General features: G+C 52.6%; 1 protein-coding gene across 1 annotated transcript; it reads left to right on the top strand.

Moving 5' to 3' along the window:
• Positions 1–3658: 3658 nt before the first annotated feature.
• Positions 3659–18672, top strand: BPIFB3 (BPI fold containing family B member 3). Its single transcript, XM_068987660.1, has 15 exons — positions 3659–3770; positions 4487–4643; positions 5084–5188; positions 5624–5764; positions 7225–7288; positions 9314–9374; positions 10139–10230; positions 10366–10545; positions 11913–11966; positions 13777–13947; positions 14797–14864; positions 16266–16308; positions 17094–17157; positions 17763–17839; positions 18643–18672. The coding sequence occupies exons 1-15, from the start codon at positions 3659–3661 to the stop codon at positions 18670–18672; spliced, it is 1419 nt and encodes a 472-aa protein (XP_068843761.1).
• The last annotated feature ends 3011 nt before the right edge of the window (positions 18673–21683 follow it).

Raw genomic sequence — 21683 nt, forward strand, 5'->3', positions numbered from 1 at the left:
TGGCCAACAGCCAACAGCCATACAAGGAGACTGACTGAACACTCGAAAGGTGGGAAGTCCAAATTTGGTGTGCAGACTTAGTATGAGAAAACAAGTGTAGGGTGTCTATTGAGAATTTTATATTGATTGAATGTTAAAAGATAATATTTTGGACACATTGGGTTAAAAAAGCTATACAATTTTTTAAGTTATTTTTTCCATTTTGGGTTTTGAAAGTTTTCAAATCTACAGAGGAGGGACTTCCCTGTTGGCTCAGATGGTAAATCGTCTGCCTACAAGGCGGGAGACCCAGGTTCAATCCCTGGGTCGGAAAGATCTCCTGGAGAAGGAAATGGCAACCCACTCCAGTATTCTTGCCTGGGAAATCCCATGGAAGGAGGAGGCTGGTAGGCTACAGTCCATGAGGTCACAAAGAGTGGGACATGACTGAGTGACTTCACTCATTCACTCACAGAGGAGCTGAAAGTATAGCAATAGTAAATAGCCATATATGCTTCATGGACAATTTAAACTATACTATTAACTTTCACTTAAAAAAATGTGGCTATTGGAAGCTAGAACATGGAAGCAACCTGGATGTCCATCGACAGATGAATGGATAAAGAAGTTGGGGTACATATACCCAATGGAATATTACTCAGCCATAAAAAGGAATGCATTTGAGTTAGTTCTAATGAGGTGGATGAACCTAGAACCTATTATACAGAGTGAAGCAACTCAGAAAGAGAAAGAAAAATTTCGTATTCTAACGCATACATACTGGACCTAGAAAAATGGTACCAAAGAATTTATTTACAGGGCAGCAAAAGGAGAAACAGACATAGAGAATAGACGTATGGACATGGGGAGAGGGGAGGAGAGGGTGAGATATATGGAAAGAATAACATGGAAACTTACATTACCATATGTAAAATAGATAGCCAATGGGAATTTGTTGTATGGCTCAGGAAACTCAAACAGGGGCTCTGTATCAACCTAGAGTGGGGGGATGGGGAGGGAGATGGGAGGGAGGTTCAAAAAGGAGGGGATATATGTATACCTATGGCTGATTCATGTTGAGGTTTGACAGAAAACAACAGAATTCTGTAAAGCAATTATCCTTCAATAAAAAATAAAAAATGTGGCTACTGGAAAAAATTTTCATTGCACCATATTTCTATTGGTCATCAGGGTAGGTGGTTTGTTTCTTCTGTTTCCAGGTATTATCCCCAGCACCTAGCAGACAGTAGGTGCTGCACAAGTGCCTGCAGAAGAAATAATGCATGGATGGACGGATGGATTTCTCTCTACCGTCACCTGCACCAGACTCAGGAGGGGAACACTGCTCTGGAACCCCAGGGGACACTGGGTCTTGGCAGATGGGGTGGAGTTAGTAGCCCTCCCCATGTCCGTCCAGAGTTCCTCTCTCCAGGGCCCATGGCTGTCTCCACGCCAGACCTGGGGTGGGGGTGGGCAGAGGGACAGAAGACCCTGCAGCTTTAAGCTCCTTCCTTCTCTCCCTGGGCCTCAGGTGGGGTAGATGGGGAGGCAGGGTGGATTCTGTGCCATCAGGGCGCATGTGGCCATTAGGGAACCCTGAAGAGAGACCCCATAGGTGGGCTGAATGCCCTACTCCACTCCCCAGGTCTAGGAGGAGGCGGCTGCCTTTGCAGTCCCCGGGCTTTCATTCTCCCCACCCTGGGCACTGACCCCAGTCCTCCCTTTTCACTCTACCCCCAGAAGGAAGGCTTAGCCCAGGCCCGCAGGGAAAACCACAATTTGCTTCTGACATGACACATTGACGGGTTTCTGGCGGCTGCGCCCCCTTTGTGTCCCTAGAGGCACTGTGGGCATATAAGGGCGGCCCCCGGGCCTGAGCGGGTGGAGGAGCTGACAGGAGGCCAGGAGCCCCCATCTAGTCCTCGTGAAGCTGCAAGAGAAGGTAAGACAGCCTGCGGAGCCCCAACTTTATCCAGATCCCCAGTTTTTGACCCTGTAACCATCCTGCTGTCCCGTCTGAATAATGGGCCCAGAAAGAATTCTCCCTAAGAGAACACTGTGGGTACATGAAAGGTGATGGGAGAAAAAGTCCATTTTGCAGATGGCAAAAGAGGGACTCAGTGAGGGGGCAAGGGCAGGGATTCATGGGCTGAGGGCAAAATTTTCTTAGGCTCAAGAGACGCCCATTTTTCTCTGAACCACTGATCCTGACCGGTTTCCCCTTGTGGGAATATTTCCTTCTATGAGAGAGTCAAGGTTACAGGGAGCCACTCTGGGACCAGTCCTGCTGATAGCAGGGTCCCTACAGAGCCCGTATGCACCTCTGTGCGAGAGGAAAAGGTGTCCTCTTGGGGAGGCAGAGCCTGCGCCAGAGCAAAGATTTGGCAAATACAGTGGGGCTGGATTTCCATCTACTCTTGGCCCCTCAGCCAGCACCTGCTCCAACACACAACCATGCACGGAGACCCTAGAAACAGTCCCTGCCCCCAGGGAACTCACAGAAATGGCACATGAGACCACAAACACAACACGTGGTCGCAAACTGCCTTCAAGTATACATTCTGGGTGGTGTTTGGTGACAGACAGTCTTTAGACAAAGTGAAGGACGGCGGCTTCGGCAAGTAGGTGACATTTATTCAGAACCTGAAAGGTGAAGAGTCATTCCAGAGGAAGAACCTCCCTAACAGAAAGAATAGCATGTGCAAAGGCCCTGAGGTGGAAGGAGCTTGTCATGGTTAAGACAGAGAAGGTAAAGAGGCAGGTAGGGTCCTTGTGAGTAACAGTAAGGAGCCTGGGTTTTATACCCAGGGCCGTGGGTGACCACTGAAGAGTTTAAGCAGGGGAGATGATGGGTATGTAATTGGGCTGGCAGATATGGAACTTCATACAGAAAAATCCCAACCTATGAAACTAATGTGAGCTATGCTGTCACTTCCTATCTTGTTCCTTTCAACATCGGTCCCGGATAGACGCAGGGTTTATGGTTACTGTTCAGTCGCTAAATCGTGTCTGACTCTTTGTGACCCCAAGGACTTCAGGCTCCTCTGTCCTTGCTATCTCCTGGAGTTTACTCAAACTCATGTTCATTGAGTCAGTGATGCCATCAACCATTTGTCTCCCCCTTCTCCTCCTGTCCTCATTCTTTCCCTTCATTGGAGTCTTTTCCAGTGAGTCAGCTTTTCGCAGCAGGTGGCCAAAATATTGGAGCTTCAGTAACAGTCCTTCCAGTGAATATTCAGGGTTGATTTCCTTTAGGATTGATTGGTTTGATTTCCTTGCAGTCCAAGAGGCAAGGGAGGCAGGAGAGAAACGGGACTTGTTAAATCTATCTGCTGGATGTCTCCAATGAGCCACACCTTCTGAAACGCCCCCCTGAGCCAATGGGAAAGTGGTTCAGGAAAGAGAGATCCTGTCCTGCTGTTCTGGAAAGGAAGGCCCTCTATGGCTCTTTCTCAGAGCCAGGTCCAGGCTCCCTGGGACCACAGATGACTAAATTCAGATGTGTTAGCTGCTGCTCAAATTGGAGGGAGAGGGCTTTCCTGGGAGTGAAGCTGGGCTCAAGCTGTGCCAGGTGGGTGGGAGGGCCCCAGGCTGGTGAAGGGGCACAGGGAAGAGAAGCCCTGGGCACAAGGACAGCCCCAGGTTCCTGCTTCCATTCTTGGTAGGTGTGACGCCGACAATGTTGGGCATGTGGTCCCCGCTTCTCCTCTGGGGTCTGGTGACTCCGTGCCAGGGGCTGCTTGAGACGGTGGGCACCCTCGCTAGGATCGACAAGGATGAACTCGGCAAAGGTGAGCCCAAGGTGGGCAGGGTGTGAGGATCCAGCTGCAGTATAAACTGTCTCATGGGTAGACTTACATGCTTATGCTTTGAGGGGTAGACGAGAACAGGGTTTGATTCCCAACTGTGTAGAGTTCAGGGGCTTAAAGGTTGGTGTGCAGGCTCCAATGGGTGGTTCACTCTCTTCTGAGAGGGGAACTGGACTGGATGAGCAAGCAGGGTTTGAGTCTCCCTCAGGGATGGGGGTGGGCAGGGTTGACGAGGTCCAGGGGAGGTTGCTGGCAGGGCCAGCCTCTCTGCCCCCCATTTCTGTGGTGGGGGAACTCTATCAGGCATTTGGGGCCCCAGGGGCTCAACGGCCCAGAGAGAGTATGGTTGTGAAGAGCAACTTCCCGGAAGCTCCCCTGGCTGTCCCAACCTCCACGAGGCAGTCCCTTCCATCTTGCCCTTCTCACAATCCATGTAGAGTCAGGCCAGTCGTGCCCAGGAGGGGCTGCCTCCTCCCTTTTGCTCGAGCTCTGGTGGCTGGGGGCTGCCTCCTTTACTTTTGCTCCCCACTTTCAATGCTACCAGGTGGTCCAGTGTCCAGGGGCCCTAGACATACTGTTGGCGCCAAACCCGATTTGTTGTGTGACTTTGTGCCTCTCTGGGCCCTAGTTTCCTCATCTGTAATATGACCCTTCCTCCCCTCCCCCACCCCCAACACCCCCGCCTGCCCTCTTTGCAGCCATCCAGAACTCGCTGGTCGGTGGGCCCATTCTGCAGAATGTGCTGGGGACAGTTACTTCTGTCAACCAGGGCCTCCTGGGCTCTGGGGGTCTGCTTGGAGGAGGTGGCTTGCTGGGCTACGGAGGGGTTTTTGGCGTTGTTGAAGAGCTTTCTGGGTGAGTCCTCACAATGTGGCTGTGTGACTGCCTATCTCCTGCGTGCTGTTCAGGTAGCCTGGTCTTTTCTTTGTTTCAGGGAATAGAGAAGAGGTTGACTTTTTAAATTTATTGGAAGGCAGTGGGAATATCATGGGGAGCCTTAGATAGGGAGTCCTAGAAACCGAGTCAGGAAATAAGGGGTCTACTGAATGTCAGGCAGCATGTCCCTGTGTTTGAGGGTTCCAGCTGTGGGATCAGTTTCAATAACTGTGTGAGTGTGTTATCTGGGGCAAGTTTCTCAGTCTCTCTAGGCTAATCCAAGTATCTTCACGGCTCTCTCCTTCCGCCTCTTCAAGTGTCTGCTCCAAAGACCTCTGTCCTGACCTGGCTGGTCTGGGTGGGTCCAGGCACTAAGGGACCGGTGCGGGGGGATGTCAGTGGCCCTGTCCTCCTCGCAGGTTGAAGGTGGACGAAGTCACACTGCCAAAGGTGTCTGTGAAGCTGCTGCCAGGGTTTGGGGTGCAGCTGAACCTGCACACCAAGGTGGGCCTGCACGGCTCCGGGTGAGTGTGCCCCTGGGCCTCTACACTGCTGCTCCCCACCCCACCCCACTGGGGACCTCCTACCCTATTGTCTCCGCAGGCTCAGCCCCTCAACCCCTATTTCTTCCCACCCTACTTCCTTCCCAAGGGACTCCTGCTTTGCTATTCCCTCCCTGGATCCCACCTCTCTACCCCTCTCCAGGGATCTCCACCCCACGGATGTCCAGGGACTTCCATCTCTCTCCCTGAGAGAGGTCACTGGTGGGGGTGAGGGAAGGGACGTAGGGGCGGCGAGGCAGCAGGGTGAGGAGGGCGTGGGACTAGACCCCTCGCAAGGCTACCCCATCCACGGCCTATCAGAGCCTTGGTCTGCTGCCCCGGGATGGGCGCGGCTGAGGCGGCCCTGGTGGGTGGGCCCTTGGCTGCCTGGTCACGCCCCCAGTTCCTGTCTCTCAGTCCCCTGGGAGGCCTCCTGCAGCTGGCCGCCGAGGTGAACGTGTCGTCGCGGGTGGCGCTGGGCGTGAGCGCGCGGGGTACGCCCATCCTTATCCTCAAGCGCTGCAGCACACTCCTGGGACACATCAGCCTACTCACGGGGTGAGTCCGCGGACTGAAGCCCTAGTTGGGCGGCTCCCGGCGTCCACACCTGATCGGGCTCATCGCGCTTGCGTACACCCGGGGTCTCCTGGGCCAGCTGGGCGGGGCTTGAGTTCACCTTGACTCTGTGCCTCTCACCACATCAGCCCATTGCACAGATTTGTAGACTGAGGCCCACCACGGACAAGGACTCTGGTCCAGCCCCCAGCTTGCAACTGCCGCTCCTGAGCGTCTCTCTTCTCCAGCCCCGGAAAACCTGCCTCCCTTCTTCCAGATAGAACAAGGGCCAATGGGCGTCCCTCCATCTGTGGGGAATTGAGTCTCTGCTTGTAGCATGTCAGAGACCCAGCTCAGCCTCTGACTTGCTGTGTGACCCTAGGGGATCCCTGTCCCTTGTCTGGGCTTCCGTGTCCCTATCTGTATAATGAGCACTTGAATTCAATGATCCCAAAGTCTCTGGCACCGTTATATCCATCTCTTACTCCAGGTGTTCAGGACACAGTGACTCTTCCACCACGGGGCAACTGAAGCCCAAAGAGGGCTAGGGATTTGCCCAAGGTCACACACCCACATTGCAGCAAGTGTGGAGATAAACTGGTCTCTGGACTCAGGTCCAAGGCTTTCTTGCAGCACTCTGCACCTGCCCCTACTGTCATCTGCTGTCCGCCCCCACCCCTTCCAACGTTGAGTCAGCCCCTGTTAGTCTCTCCATTCCAGACCAAATCCCACACCCACACCAAATCCCACACCCACACCCCACCTTTGCTGGGTGGCCCCCGCACAGTGATGGGTGATCAGATAGCTCTGTGTTAGTTTCCAAGAATAGGGTGAACCAGGGTTGGTTCTGTCTGCAGAAGAGCCTTAGTAAGGGGCTTCCAGGCAGGGTCTTGGGCTCCGTAAATCCCAGTGGCTCCATCCTGCTCCTCTGGGCTAGAGGTGGCGTGGAGGGGTGGAGCTCAGGAGGGTGCTGGCTGTGGTTCTGTGGTTGTCACGCTCCCTCTGTACACCCATCATCTCCAAACAGACCTAAGTCCATCTCCATGCACATCCTCAGGCCACCCCCTCAGACATTCATTCATTCATTCAACAAATACTTACTGAACCCTCAGCCTAAGCCAGGTGCTGTTGTTGACCCAAATGTCACTTGTCTATAACTATTGGGGGAGATGAAGGGAACAGACTTTCACTGAGCACTAGACATGTGTACGCTCTCATCTGATCTCAGAGGCAGCAGCTCTCTCTAAAGCAGGCACTGTATGGATGGGGAAACTGAAATCCCTCTTTGGGCCCCATGGTGAGGCAGAGCCAAGATTTAAACCCAGATCCCTAAGTCCCAGTCAAGCCCACCAGGAGAGGAGATGGGTGATGTCCTGAGTCCCAGGTGCCCATGCTGCCCCGTCATCTGAGTTGGCACTGTCCCTGTGTGGTGGCCACACCTTCACACATCTCGTTCTGCCCAGGTTGCTACCTGCACCACTCTTTGGGGTCGTGGAACAGACACTCTTCAAGGTGCTGCCAGAATTGGTGAGTGTGGGGCCACAGACCAGGCACACCCCCTCCCCTGGGCTGTGCCCCTCCTCCCCGGCTTTGAGTTAATCTGGGCGCCAGGCAGGATTAGGCTGGTCTTTCCTCCCACGCCCATCAGGTAATCCCATCCTGGCCTGCCCATGGGCCTCCCAGGTGTCGCCTGCCAGTCTGTAGGTGGGCTGGCACAGTCTGTCCCCAGACCTCTGAACCCTGAATCTACAGCTTCCGGCGACCTGCTCTCCAATCCAAGTCTCTTTCTCTTTGCCACCTGTATTGTTATTGACTCTATATTTTCCTGTAACTAGATCTGAATTAGAATTGGGTCACTCAATGATTTTTTAAAAAGCCCTGTGCTTAGCAAATACGTCTAAGAAGATCACATATATGTATATTAAGACGTGTGTGTGTGTGTGTGTGTGTGTGTGTGTGTGTGTTCAGTCGTTCAGTCAGGTCCGACTCTTTGTGATTCCATGGACTATAGCCTGCCAGGCTCCTATGTCCATGGGATTTTCCAGGCAAGAATACTGGAGTGGGTTGCCGTGTCCTCCTCCAGGGGATCTTCCCGCCCCGGGGATTGAACCCACATCTCCTGCCTTGCAGGCAGATTCTTTACTGCTGAGCCACCAGGAAAGCCCATATGTTAAGACAATGTACGACGTTAAACACAATATGATGAAACTGCTCCAGGATGCTCCTGCCTGCCCCTGCCATCCCTTGAACCACACTTAAGCTGGTCTGGCCAAAGCTCCATTTTGTTAAGGATGGAGAGGGGAGCGGCTTGCTGACAGCCAGCAAAGAGTAGTCAGGCTTTCTGGTTGCCAGTCCTGGCTGGACCTCTCTTGTGAGGCCTTGTTAAGAACACCCATGCAGGTGGCAAGGGTATGGGAGACTGATGCTGATGAAACTGCCCTGGGCTTCAAGAATCCAATCAGAAAAGCAGCTCAGGGGGAGAAGAGAAGCTCCCAGCAGCCCAGGCCCATCTCAAGTCGATTTCAACAAGGGGTGTAGCTATATTTAAGTCACAGCCAGTAACTGGGGTCTCTGCACAATTGGCTGCAAGACAGGATTTATGTGACTCAAAGAGGTTTTAAAAATAAGAGTTAATTACTGGCACTTAGAGACTGGAGGCTTCTCTCAGCAATCTGATTTCTGGCTTCTCTTGTGCTGCCAGCCATCCTGGCTGCCTGCACCTCCTTCCTGCAGGCGCACACAGCTAGCTGGTCTCCAAGGGGCTGCTCACCCCCTCCCATCACAGCCCCTCTGGTCTCCTCTCCTTTCTGTGATGTGCCTGACCCCAGAAGCTCTGGAGTTAGGGATTCCACGTTTAAATGAAAATACAGCCTTCTCTTGTTTTTCTGAGAACAGCTGTGACCTTGGACAGGTCGCCTCTCTCCTCTGGCCCCAGCTGTAGAATGAAGGGGTTGAGTGAGACAAGGGGCTGGGCTGGGCTACCTTTGGGGTTCTTGCTGCGGTGGACTCAGATTCCATGATAGGATTCTGGAATCCAAACTGCTTGCTCCCTGTTGTCAAAGCCCAGGAGTTTTTCAGGAAACCCAGGATGGTGTTATAGTGGACGCCCCGGGCCAGGCCTGACTCTGGGTGGAGGGTAGGAGGTGCTGTTAATGTGGGATCCGGATTGTAGGTCTCCGGGCGTCCACCTGGATGGCAGGAGGGGCCTGAGACCTTGGAGAAAACAGCCATTTGTTTCCTCTGGGGGAGGCTTTGTCCCCACTCCCCAGTGAGCTTCTGGAATGTGTCCCCATGTCCCCCCAGCATCCTCCAAGGTGTTCTGAGGGGGCCCATGTAACTGGCCCTCTACACCACCCACTCTGCCCTCTGACACTTCAAGCTCCAACCCATCCATGCCTCCCACCTGTGTGCCCCCCTATCCATCTCTATCGTCTGCCCTGTTTGGGGTCCTCGGGACCCCACAGCAAATAATTCAAAGAAGATGCAGTCATTCCCTGCACCAGGCTGGGGCCCACTCTTATGCTCCTGTTAACCCATCTCCTCTGGACACAGCTGTGCCCCGTGGTGGACAGTGTGCTGGGCGTGGTGAATGAGCTCCTGGGGGCCGTGCTGGGTGAGTTGGGGTCCACCCTACTCCTCCTCTGCACCTGCTGTCACCTCTCCACCCCATTACCCCAGCGGGTGGGCAACCAGCAAGGAGGACGGGGCAGAATTCTGGGCTCTTTCACGTCTTCCTCGGACTGACAAGGCCGCCATGATGAGGAGGCCTAATGGTGGAGTTCTGGGCTGAGGCCGGTTCAACGGGGTGAGGCGACGCGGAGCCATCCAGGTCTCCATCTATCGGGGCTTCAGGCCACTCGCTGATCACCAGTGGGGTGTCTGGCACTGTCAGAAGTGTGAGGCAGATATTATTATTATTTGGACAGACAAGATGACTGAGGTCCAGAGCTTACATAAGGAACCCAGGGCCCCTCAGCCACAGTGGCCCCCAGCCTCTCTGAGCCTTATGGAGACTTGGATGCCTTTTGTATTCACAAATGGGCCTTGAAAAAAGTATAAAAATGCTTAACTAGAATTAGGATGGAAAACCTGGGGGCAGATGTGTCTCTGTGTGTGGTGTTATATGAGAGACGCAGGGCAATGACATGGTTAGTGGCACCAGCGCTGGAAAACGGGAACCTTGGCTTTGCTACCCTGTGGCTTGTGTGGCTTGGGGCTAGTGACTTCCTCTGTTAAAGCCTCAGTTTCCATATCTGTAAAATGGGGATGACAGTAGCGCCCAACTCAGTAGAGTGCCAGGCATTCAGCAGGCGCTCAATAAATAGAAGTAGGGCCTGGGCTCATGGGGCCTTTCTCCTTCCTCCCCTCCTCATCCAGGCCTGGTGCCCCTCGGGGCTGTTGGGTCTGTGGAATTTACTCTGGCCACACTGCCTCTCATCTCCAACCAGTACATAGAGCTGGACGTCAACGTAAGTGTCCACCAAGGCCCTGCCCACCACTGGGGGTGGGTGAGGTCTCAGTGGAGGCCAGGAAGGGGATGCTGGCTCAGAGCCAGGTGAGTGAGCTGCCCTGAGATCCTGCCTCACTGTCTTTCACCTCTGCAGCCCATCGTGAAGAACGTAGCTGGTGACATCATTGACTTCCCCAAGCCCCGCAAACCCGTCAAGGTGCCGCCCAAGGAGGACCACACATCCCAGGTGACTGTGCCTCTGTTCCTCTTTAACACCGTGTTTGGGCTCCTTCAGACCAGCGGTGCCCTTGACCTGGACATCACCTCTGAGCTGGTAAGTGTGGCAACCTGCCCTGCTGGGTCTTAGCAATGCTAGTTGTAACCTAGCTGAACCTCATCACTGTTCAGCCCTGATGAGCCTTCTTCTTATAATCAGAGAGACTTGGACAGTTTTATAGCAGGTACATGTCCATGCTTGTCCTTGTAGATAAGTATGACATTACTTTTCTACAAGACTTTACTAATTGATAATGGCCTCTACTTGGCTAAACCTGAATGGGACTTCTGAACATGACACTTAGGAAGTTACTTTGAATTGGTCAAAATTGGTGTGTGAAATGTAGCCAGTTTTCTATCCCAGCACCAGATGAGCTCTTGTGGAGTCAATGCTCAATTTTTACTAAAGTGTGAATGGCTTAACATTCCTACTACTTTCTCAAGAGCATATTTGAGTTGAAGAGAAGAAAACTCAGGTTGGACTATACCAAAGGTATATGGAGCCCGAACAGTGTTAGAGAGGTACAGAGGAGCAGTCACCTGGGATGTGTGGTCCTCCTTGGGCGGCACCTGGATGGGGTTTCGGGGCTTGGGGAAGTCAATGATGTCACCGACTGTGCTCTTCACGACATTTGGACATTGGACATTTATTCTGAAGTTCCAGAGATATCTGTTTCCCTTCTGGCCCCTCTCACACTCTCACAGATGTCTGGAAGCCCCAGCCCAGAAGCCTTACCCAGTGACATTTTCTTGGTCTCAGCCCTGTCTAAAAGCAGTTAACTCCGAGCCACCTGGACCCCTCACCTGCGGCTCAGCCCAAGGGAGCAGGAGTTGATCATTCACTTCCTATATGTGGGGTCCAAAGAGCACGCTGAAGGCCTGTGGGGTGGTTGGAATAGGGCCTTGAGCTGGGAGCCAGATGTGACCAAATTTTCCAAGTTTTTTAAGTTAGAAACTGCAAATTTATGTGAAATGTCCTAATTTGTAAATGATAGAAACAAATGTATAGTATTTGGGAATATTTTGGGGTGAAAAGCAAAAATATGTGGGGTCAGATTCCTGGGCCTTCAAATTGGGAGGAAAGTTTAAAAGTTCTAGAATTAGCCTGCCCAGGTCAAAGCCCGGTGCCACCATTTACCAGCTTATGAGCCTGGACAGGAATCTCAGGTTTTTCCATCTGTAAAATGGGAGTAATCACAGCACCTACTTCCTGGAGCAGTTATAAAGGTGGAATGAGTGAAGGCTCAGAAAGCCCTTAGCATGAGTCTGGCATGTAGTAAGCACTCATCATTGGTTACTAGAAGGAACATGAGTGTCTGTGGAGATGCATGTGTGTAGTCGGGTGGGAGGAAGCTACTGTTTGTGCTGAGGGATCCCTATCTTGGCTCTGTGTTTATCCCCCTTCCCATTTGGTCTCTGGTCCAGGTTCCCAGCAATGTCCCACTGACAACTACAGATCTGGCAGCTTTGGTCCCTGAGGTGAGTGACCCTCTCATGGACTTTATTCATGGTGGGTCTTTCCTGATGACCCTGAATGGACTCCAGAATCTTTCTCAATACAGCTCTGCAGTCACAACTAAATGTTGCGTTCAAATTCACACTGAAGTGTGATTGACTAACACCATTTCCTTCCCTGATAGTAGATTTTGCTTAGAGAGGAAAGGACCAGGGTTTAACTGCGCCAGAAGTCAACTGGGCATTTGTCCTCGGTCTGGTGCTCCTCTGTCAAGCAGAGGACAGGAGTTTCTTTCCAAATGACTTTAGCCCCCTCCCTCCAACTGCCTTCAGTTCAGTTCAGTTCAGTTGCTCAGTCGTGTCCAACTCTTTGCGACCTATGAACCGCAGCATGCCAGGCCTCCCTGTCCATCACCAACTTCCGGAGTCCACCCAAACCTATGGCCATTGTGTCAGTGATGCCATCCAATCATCTCATCCTCTGTTGTCCCCTTCTCCTCCTGCCCTCAATCTTTCCCAGCATCAGGGTCTTTTCCAGTGAGTCAGCTTTCCGTATCAGGTGGCCAAAGTATTGGTGTTTCAGCTTCAGCATCAGTCCCTCCAATGAACACCCAGGACTGATCTCCTTTAGGATGGACTGATTGGATCTCCTTGTAGTCCAGGGGACTCTCAAGAGTCTTCTCCAACACCGCAGTTCAAAAGCATCAATTCTTCGGCCAACTGCCTTACTTCATCTTAGTCTCAGTGTTCTTGTCCCCAGAGAGAAGAGTCAGGGCAGTGACCTTGGAAAAATTCAAATAAGAGAAAGGAGAAGATTCAGGGAGATTTGACTAGTGGGCATCAGTCAGTATGTGGCTACAGGGCCTGGCCCTCAGCTTTACCATTCCTCCAACTGGGGCTGAACAGCTTCTTTCCAGACGTGGGAATCTGAATCATATGGCAGCCCTGGGCTGGGTGCTGGGCATGTGCAAGGGGCAGACAGTGAAAAGCAGATAGAAGTCTCTGTGTTCCAGGAGCTGCCATTGTGATGCGAGGGACAGACACTGAGCAAGTAAATAAACAGAAAACATACAGTGTCAGAAGGTGGAGGAGGGTACCTTGCAAAGGCCTCACTGGGGAGGTGATATGTGAGCTGAAGGCTGAAAGAGGGGAGGGAGGGAACGGTGAAGGTGTCTGGAGAAGACATTTCTGGCAGAGGGAACAGCAAGTGCAAAGGCCCTGAGGTAGGAGTGTGCTGCTTGGAGGAACAGCAGAGTGGTCAGTGAGTCTAAGAGAGAAGAGAACAAGGGCCAGTGGTGGGAGGCTAGATAGGAGGGCAGAGGATGGATCATGGGCATAGGAAGGTTTTTTGTTTTCTTTTTTTACGTTGTGTAATAAAGTGTGTTCTAGGGGTGATTTTGAGCTTCCCTTGTAGCTCAGTTGGTAAAGAATCTGCCTGTAGTGCAGGAGACCTGGGTTCGACCCCTGGGTTGGGAAGATCCCCTGGAGAAGGAAATGGTGACCCACTCCAGTATCCTTGCCTGGAAAATCTCATGGACAGAGGAGCCTGGTGGGCTGTAGTCCTTGGGGTCTCTAAGATTCGGGCACAAATGAGTGACTAACACTTACACTTATTTAGGGGCGATTTTGACTCTGATTGGGCTGTTCCATAATGTCAGCCTCAAGGGGGCTGAGACCAGACTTATCTGGTTCAGGCTGTTAACACAGCTCCCAGCTCAGTACCAGTACCCACTAGGTGCTCAGTGAGTGTTTGTTGACCGATTGACCGGCTGATTCTATTAGTGGGGCATCTAAGATGCCCCCATGCCCCCGGCTCTGCCCTGCTTCTCTCCAGGCCCTGCGGAAGCTGCCCCCAGGCCAGCAGCTCCTGCTCTCCTTGCGGGTGAAGGAAGCACCCACAGTCACGCTTCAGAACCACAAGGCCACAGTCTCCATCCCAACTACCATCCATGTGCTCTCCTACTTTCCTCAAGGGGCCCATGAGGCCTTATTCCAGCTGAATGGGGTGAGTGGCTGAGGGGTGGGAGGCGGCACTGGGGTTCTGAGTAGGGTTGACCCGCTCCAGGCTGTGGATCTTGGGGTGGGGGATCCCATGGGGCACCGTGCAGGAAGCCCGCCCCCACTGTCAACCTGACTGTTTGGACTCCCGCCTGCTCCCTCATCACACATGTGTCCCGGGTGCTTCCTCAGGATCTCAGGAGTTGTCCCCGCCCCCTAGCCTCCCTGTGCTCAGATATCTCTTGGATGACCCTCCAGTTCCCCCCGGCCCCCCACCTCCAGTCTGCTCCCCTCCACCCCACCTCTGCTAGTTTCCCCAACCATACATCTGGGCAGGGGCAGTCCCTACCCCGCTCACTCTCTGCCCAGGCCCCACACGGCCAGATACCGTTCCTTGCCGCGTTCCCCACCCCTGGCCTACTCTCCTGCTTTTCCCAGCCTTGTGTCCTAAGCCAGTTACTCAGGGCTGCCAGGTTCCCCCACCTTGCCCTTGACTGTGTAGAGACCACCACGTTTCTCCCCTTCCTTTGGCTGATTCCTGTCTTCCAGGATTCGGCACAGGGGCCACCTCAGGGGCAATGCCTTCCCTCACCCACTGCAGGCGGGATCGAGGGTCTGTCCAAGCTCCTGCCGCCCCTCGCACCCAATGCTGACAGCCCTTAGTACCCTGGTTTCTGAGCACCAGAACCTTCACATGACTTCTTGTAGCCCAGCATGGACACTAACACACAGTAGGGCTTCAGCAAGGGGTAGTGGAGGAAATGAATGGTGGAAAGTCACCTGTTGGCCAAGGCAGACCTGTCTTCAGGCTCCTTTTGCTGAACTGGTATAATCTCTGCCTGCTCTTCTCATGTAGGTGATGACTTTAAATGCCCAGCTGGCTCCCTCGGCTACCAAACTGCACATCTCGCTATCCCTGGAACGGTAACGTGGGATCCTGGGTGTTGTCTTTATGAACAAGAATTAGGGGGACTTCACTAGCGGTCCAGTGCTTAAGACTTCACCTTCCAATGCAGGGGATGTGGGTTCGATCCCTGTTTGGGTCACTAAGATCCCACGTGCCTCACGGCCCAAAAACCAGAACGTAAAACAGAAGCAATGTTGTAACAAATTCAATAAAGGCTTAAAAGAAAAAATTAGGGACTAGCAGAAACCCCATTATTAATTGAGAGGCAACTGAATTGCAGGTGTTTGTTTTGCCAGCGTCTTCCTTGCCTCTGGAACCTGCTGGGAAGGGGTGGTCTTGGCCCATTTTACAGATGAGGCAACTAGATCTCAGCGAATTGCCTCCAGAGCGGGCATCTTCCACAGCACCTGCTCAAAACCTGGCCCTGGAGACGAACCTGCTGCAGTGGAGTCCACACTTCTGAGTTATCAGCCCTAGAGGCAGGCCATGGAGATGCCTGTCCTTGAATGTGGTCAGATGCTTTGTTATTCATGTGGACTAGCTATTTCTCTAGTTTCTCCCCTTCTCTGGTAACTAGGCCTCATGATAATCATACTAACCGAGATAGTGAGGTTGATGACAATCCTTCCTTACGCATGCACAGCACTTTACAGTTTGCAAAGCCCAGGCTCCAAAAGTGCATTGTCTCTGGAAGCAAGTCCTCTGTCTAGGCCTCCGTCCTGCAGGCCCAGCGCTCTCGCCTTGGCCCGGGGCCTGCGGCCTCTCTGACCCTCCCCTGGGTGCAGGATGCAGAAGTATTCCCAGTGGACTCAGATCTGCCTGCCCTGGGCCATAGGCACCCGGCGCTCACCTGACCCCTGCCGGCCCCTCAGGCTGCAGCTGCCTCCCCTTCCTCCCGCCTCCTCCCCGCAAGGCTCCACCGCCACTCCATTTCTAGACTTGGCAAAGACCTCACCCACTGCCAGGGTTCATCTCCCCTTTCTGGTGGCTGTTGAAGCCTCAGCTCTTCAGGAGAAGAGATGTGTGTCCGGGCTCTGGCCCTGGACCTTCTTGTGGGCCAGCTGTGATCCGCTGGTGGTTTATTGCCGTTAGTGAGCAGCTGTGGGGTGCAGAGCACCCTGTATCCAGGGCTCAGTCTATGGGAGGGCTACTCCTCAGAGAGCGTCAGTCAAACAAGTGGGAGTCAGATCGAGGTTCCAGGGCCGTGGAGTTGGAGGTGGCAGTCATGACATTTCAGAAGGAGGGCACCTCCCTCCAAGCCCATTTTACAGGTAGGTAAACTGAGACCCTGAGTCAAGGCTGAATGGAGGCAGAGTTGGGCCTGTAACCTTGTTTCCTGATCCTGGAGAGCTAGGCATGGGGCAGGCTGGGGTATGGTGGGTGTTGGGGCCCCTCAATATCTCTCTTCTTTCTGCCAGGCTCAGCGTCCAGCTGGCATCCTCCTCTGCCCACACCTTTGATGTAAGTTCCTGGGAGGCTGGACAGTTTGGCGGTGGTGAGGGACTACAGGTAGGGTGGAAAGGAGGCAGGATGAGTCAGGCCATATGACTGAACTGGCCCCAGTCTGGGCCCTGCCCCCAAAAGACGGAGTGGACAAACATCCAGGCCGGCGTGTGTCTCTCTGTGTGTGTGCACACACGTGCACTCACTTGTCAAACAGTCATTGTCTTAGGAAAGTGAATCTCCCGATCTTCCAGTCTTGGAACCTTACAAAGCTGTAAATGTGTAGAACCTCACCAGGGCTCGAAATTCTGGAACTTCACACAAATAATAAAGTCCCTGACCTCAGAAGATTCTAACATTTCAGAGACTCATGGAGCCCTTAGTTTCCTGTTTCTTACAAAGTCCTGAGGTTCTAGAATTTCATGATGGTTTCAGATTCTAGATCATTCTAAGTGTTTCTCAACTCCTAGGAATCTAAGGTCAGCCCACACAGAGTTACTGGAGCTGGGCTCATTTCCTCCTTCTTTCTCAGACACAGGCCCCCACCAGGCGCCCCAGATCCTTCCTCCAGGAGCGCAGCCCTTCCAAGCTCACAGGGCCCAGAGTGAAGCCTGCCTAAATCAGAGTCCCCTTTGGGTCACTCTTGGACTGCGCACCCCAGCAGTTCCTGTGCCCACTAGGAGCTATGTCGTCAGGCTTGTGGGGATGGTGGGGCAGCTGGACCTCTGGAGTTTTCTTCCTGGGAAAGGTGGTGCTGCTCCCTGCAAAGCCACCCCTCCCAGCCTCTGCATGCTCTGTTGCAGGCGTCCCGTTTAGAAGAATGGCTCAGCAATGTGGTTCGGCTAGCTTATGTGCCAAAGCTCAATGGTAAGCGCAGCCTTAAGTGTTTTCTTGGACACAGAGTGTCTGAACTCAGGACTGCCAAATCCATTGTCTCTATCCATTGTTCTTTTGTTAAAAAATTGAAGTATAGTTAATTTATAATGTTGTGTTAGTTTCAAATGTACAGCAAAGTGATTTGATCATTCTCCATTGTTCTTAATAGACACTGAGGTTGGAGAGGGCTTGATCCCCCTTTCTGAGATGCAGAAACCAGGATTGTTTCCAATCAAACAATATGGATAGCTCCTGCATCATGCCCAACTCTGGGCATCAAGAGCTATCTAATGTGGATCGTGTCTTTCAGGCTCACAATCCAGATGGAAATAGTTGTATAAACAAATGAATAGAATATAAATGACCCAGATTGTGCAAGAGACTGAGAGAACCTCAAGGAGGCTCTGCTGAGGGAACCCCTTAAGATAATAGAGAAAAGGGGCATTTTTGTTTGGGTTTAGTAGGATGAGTAGGAGTCTCACGGGAACCTGAGTCTCCAAGAAGAGAATTGGCTAGCTCAAAGTTGTGGAATAGGGTCAGCAGGTCCCACTTTGGCCCCTCCCATATCTTTGCTTTCAACCACTTCCTCTTCACAGTGAACCTAGATGTTGGGATCCCCCTACCTAAGGTTCTCAATGTCAATTTTGCCAATGCAGCCCTGGCAATCATAGAGGTGAGTTTCCCATGGAGGGCGGAGGGTAAGCCTTGATGGGCCTAAAGCTTGTCTCTGGAGAGGGGATTGCTCTGCCTCTGACAAGGTCTGTAGCTGCACCACTTTCTAGGTTGCTCAGGGATTATAAACTACCTAACTTGGGAATGGCAAATATATGACATACTTTCTAGCACCCCTTCCTTACTTGCCCAAGGCAGATATTGTCAAGCAGTCACAGAGCTCTTTCTTGTTGAATTCAGACATAGGACTGGCCTGTGGGATGGGATCTCAGGTTTCCTCACAGAATCACAGTTCCCCTGGTCCAGGGGTAGCAAGTACACTTTCTGTTTCTCCCCTGTGCTGTGCCTGTGGCAGCCTTCCCTAATAGATCAGGACATTTTTTCCTGCTGAGTATGGACATGGTCTCACAGTCCTCTTCAGTCCAGTGTGCCTTTGAGTCTTGGAGCAGCTCTGGGAGGTGGGCAGCTCAGGGAATGCTGGACCTACTTCTCAGATAAGGACCAGGGCTGTAGGAGGCCCAGCTTCTGGTCCAAGGTCACACAATAAATTCACAGGAAAAATGACACTTGAACTAAAGTCTCTAAAATCAGTGACCTCTCCCACACTGAAGGTCATTTATTCATCGTCATTCATTTGTTCACTCATTCACTTAGTGCAAGCTGTGTTCCCAGTACCGCGCTCACCCCAGGGCATGGGGTTGGTGTTGGGGGTGGGGGACACAGTGGCTGCAGGGGTTGGGGGTGCAGCGGGGTGAGGGGCACAAGGGCTCAGAGGACCTAACCTAGAGCCATTGCTCCTTGCAGAATGCCGTGGTGCTGACCGTGCCATCCTGAGGCTGACAGAGGGCTGCCATCCCTCTGTGTTGACCGCCAGATTCCTGCCCACCTGCCCATCTGCCTCAGTTTCCCTCCCAGGCTCTAGCCTTTGTCTGTGACAGTATAAGTGTCCCTTGTCCACCCAGGGTCCCCCAGGTGCTCTGGTCCTGCAGCTCTGCCCCTAGTCTGGAGTGGGGACTGCAGGGCTAGCCACAAGACTCCGCTTTGGAGAAAGATCTAGGGCCTCCTTGGCAAGTCCTGAGCTTTCAATAAATGAGTCGTCTCAGCACCTCCTGGCTGGTTTGTTCTCCAGTCACACCGAGCCTGCCTTGGCCTCTGCCTCCAGCGCCTTCCCCAGCTCCAGGCAGGGCTCCTGGGAGGTGAGGGGACCTGGGGCCTAGTCACTGTAGCTTCGTGTCCCAAACATAACTGGTTGACGTTGGCAACCTCTGTGTCTTGTCCTGCCTTCCTCCGCCTCTGTGTGGCGCTCTCTGTGTCCCTCCTCCCCACTTCCTTCCCCTCTCTCTATTTCTTTTCTTTTCTTCTTATTTTTTTATTGGCCATGCCACTCGTGGCATGTGGGACCTTAGTTCCCTGATCAGGAATCGAGCTCGTGCCCCCTCCCTGTATTGGGAGCATGGAGTCTTATCCATCGGACCACCAAGGAAGTCCCTTCCTCTCTGTATTTTTCTAAACGCCTCCATCTTTCACCCTGTCTCTCTGAGTCTGAGTCTGTGTCTGTCTGTTTCGGTCTCTCTGATTTTGGGACGCTTCTCGGAAGCGATGTCTGAGTTGAATTTTGAAGGCTGAGTGAGAGTTTTCCAGGGAGTAAAGGAGTCAGTACTCCAGGAAGCAGAGATGGGTGAGACTCCCGACAGGTGTTGCCCTGGAGGAGTCACTTAATAGCTGCTGCACACGTGCCATCGACACACCTCAGGACAAAGCTACGCTGAATGCTCATAGTGCGGGTGGGGAAACTGACGCCAGAGAGGAGCCTGGCTGGCCGAGGCTGCACAGGAGCAGAGTTGGGATGGGAAACTGGGGATCCTGACCCTCTTGCCGAGACTCCTCTCTGCTGCTCAAGGTGGGCCTCCTTGGTTCCGGAGAATGGCCCCACGTTGGTACAAATGGGTGGACCTGAGTGAAAAGGTGCCAATTAAGTTTTGGGAACTGGATTAGAGGACCTGGGTCGGGGCCGGGGAACAGAGGAGAGTTGGAACCCGTCTATTTATGCACCAATGGGAATGACCATCCTCTGATCCATCTACCCATCCATCCATCTATTCATCCACCTACCCACTCACCCTTCCATCTATCCGTTTATCCACCCACTCACCCATCCACCCACCCACCACCCACCCATTTACCCACCCATCCATTCACATACCTATTCATCCTCCAGTCTGCCCATCCGTCCACTGTTCTACCCTTTCTTCCTCCTGGTTCCCTTCTTTTCTCTTTACCTCCCCTCCACCCACCTGCAGTTACTGGTTTGTACTACATGCCGGGCCCAGTGCTGAGTGACATGCAGGATTTATGCTTGTCTCCTTTCTCACCTCCAGTGTCTCCTGACTCCCATCCAGGACAATACAGTGATTATATGAGTAGCTTGAATTTTAGCTGCCTGTGTTCAAATCCCAGGGCTTCCCAGGTGGTGCTAGTGGTAAAGAACCCATCTGCCAATGCAGGAGAGACCTGGGTTCCATTCTGGATCGAGTGGATCCCCTGGAGGAGGGCATGTCAACCCACTCCAGTATTTTTGCCTGGAGAATCCCGTGGAATGAGGAGCCTGGTGGGCTACAGTCCACAGAGTCGCAAAGAGTTGGACACAACTGAGGTGACTTAGCACACACGCACACAGGTTCAGATCCCATCCCAGCTGCCCTGTGGCCTCAGGCAAGTCACTGAATCTCTCTGACTCAATTTCTTCATCAGTAACTTGGGGATGATGGTTAATATGGTTTTGAGGGTTAACCAGCACTCAGGATGTTGACTCACCCATCAGTTCCTGTTAGCTCATGTCACTGCTGCATTATTCTACCTTCTCATCCTGCCTTCATCTGCGCCTGCCTCTCTACCCAGACCCCAGCACGCCTTCCTCCTCTCTCACGAGGACTGCGCCTGCCTGTCCTGTTCTTCACACTCTCCTCTCTTCCATCCTGTCCTCCTTCAGCCCTTCCTTGACTTCGTCTGACCATCTCTCACCTCCGCTGACAGATTTTCCATGGCTGGGTTCTCACGGCCAGCAGAAAACCATCCAGGCTCCAAGGTGTGGCATCAAGGCTGCCTGTGGCTTCAGCCGATCCTCCTGGAGCATGAAGAGGAGGCAGAGCTGGTTCTGTGCCTCGGGCTCCCCGTCTGTGAAATGGGAATTGTGTCTGTAGGACTCACTCATAGGTCATTTGAGGATGAAATGAGATAGTCCTCCCAGAATACAGAGAAGAGTGCCTCCAGCCTCACAGACCCTAGACTGGCTCTGTTATCGTATTCGCCGCCCTGGATTGGCCCTGCCTCACCTTGTTCTTCCACTTGACCAAGAGCTCCCCAAGGTCAAGGTGAGGGAGGGTCTTTGTTCACCCCGGTGAGTCCCGTGGTTGCACAGAGTAGCAGTGAAAACAGCTAACCTCTACTGAGCGCTTACTGTATACCAGCCTTTGTGTTAGATTCTGATGACCCTTTGCTCAGTAAGGTTTTATAGTGACCATAATCAATGGGTATTATCACCCTGTTTTAAAGATGAGCACACAGGCTCAGAGATATGGAACCGACAGCTCCTAAGTGGCAAAGCCAGGGTTTGAACCAGATCCTTCTTCCCCTTAATCCAAAGCCTGGGCTTTTCAAGACTGTGCTATAAAAATAATACTTGCTGTGTTTATTGTATGCTTCCTAACTGCCAGACACCATCCTAAGGACTTTTGATACTTTTGTCATCATCTCTTTGAATCAACCCTTCTTTCTCAGAACTGTTTTTATGTTCACTCTAGAGTTGAGGAAACTGAGGCCCAGAGAAGTTAAGAGACTTGCCCAAG

Source organism: Capricornis sumatraensis, chromosome 15 (genome assembly GCF_032405125.1).
Source record: "Capricornis sumatraensis isolate serow.1 chromosome 15, serow.2, whole genome shotgun sequence".
NCBI lineage: Eukaryota > Metazoa > Chordata > Mammalia > Artiodactyla > Bovidae > Capricornis > Capricornis sumatraensis.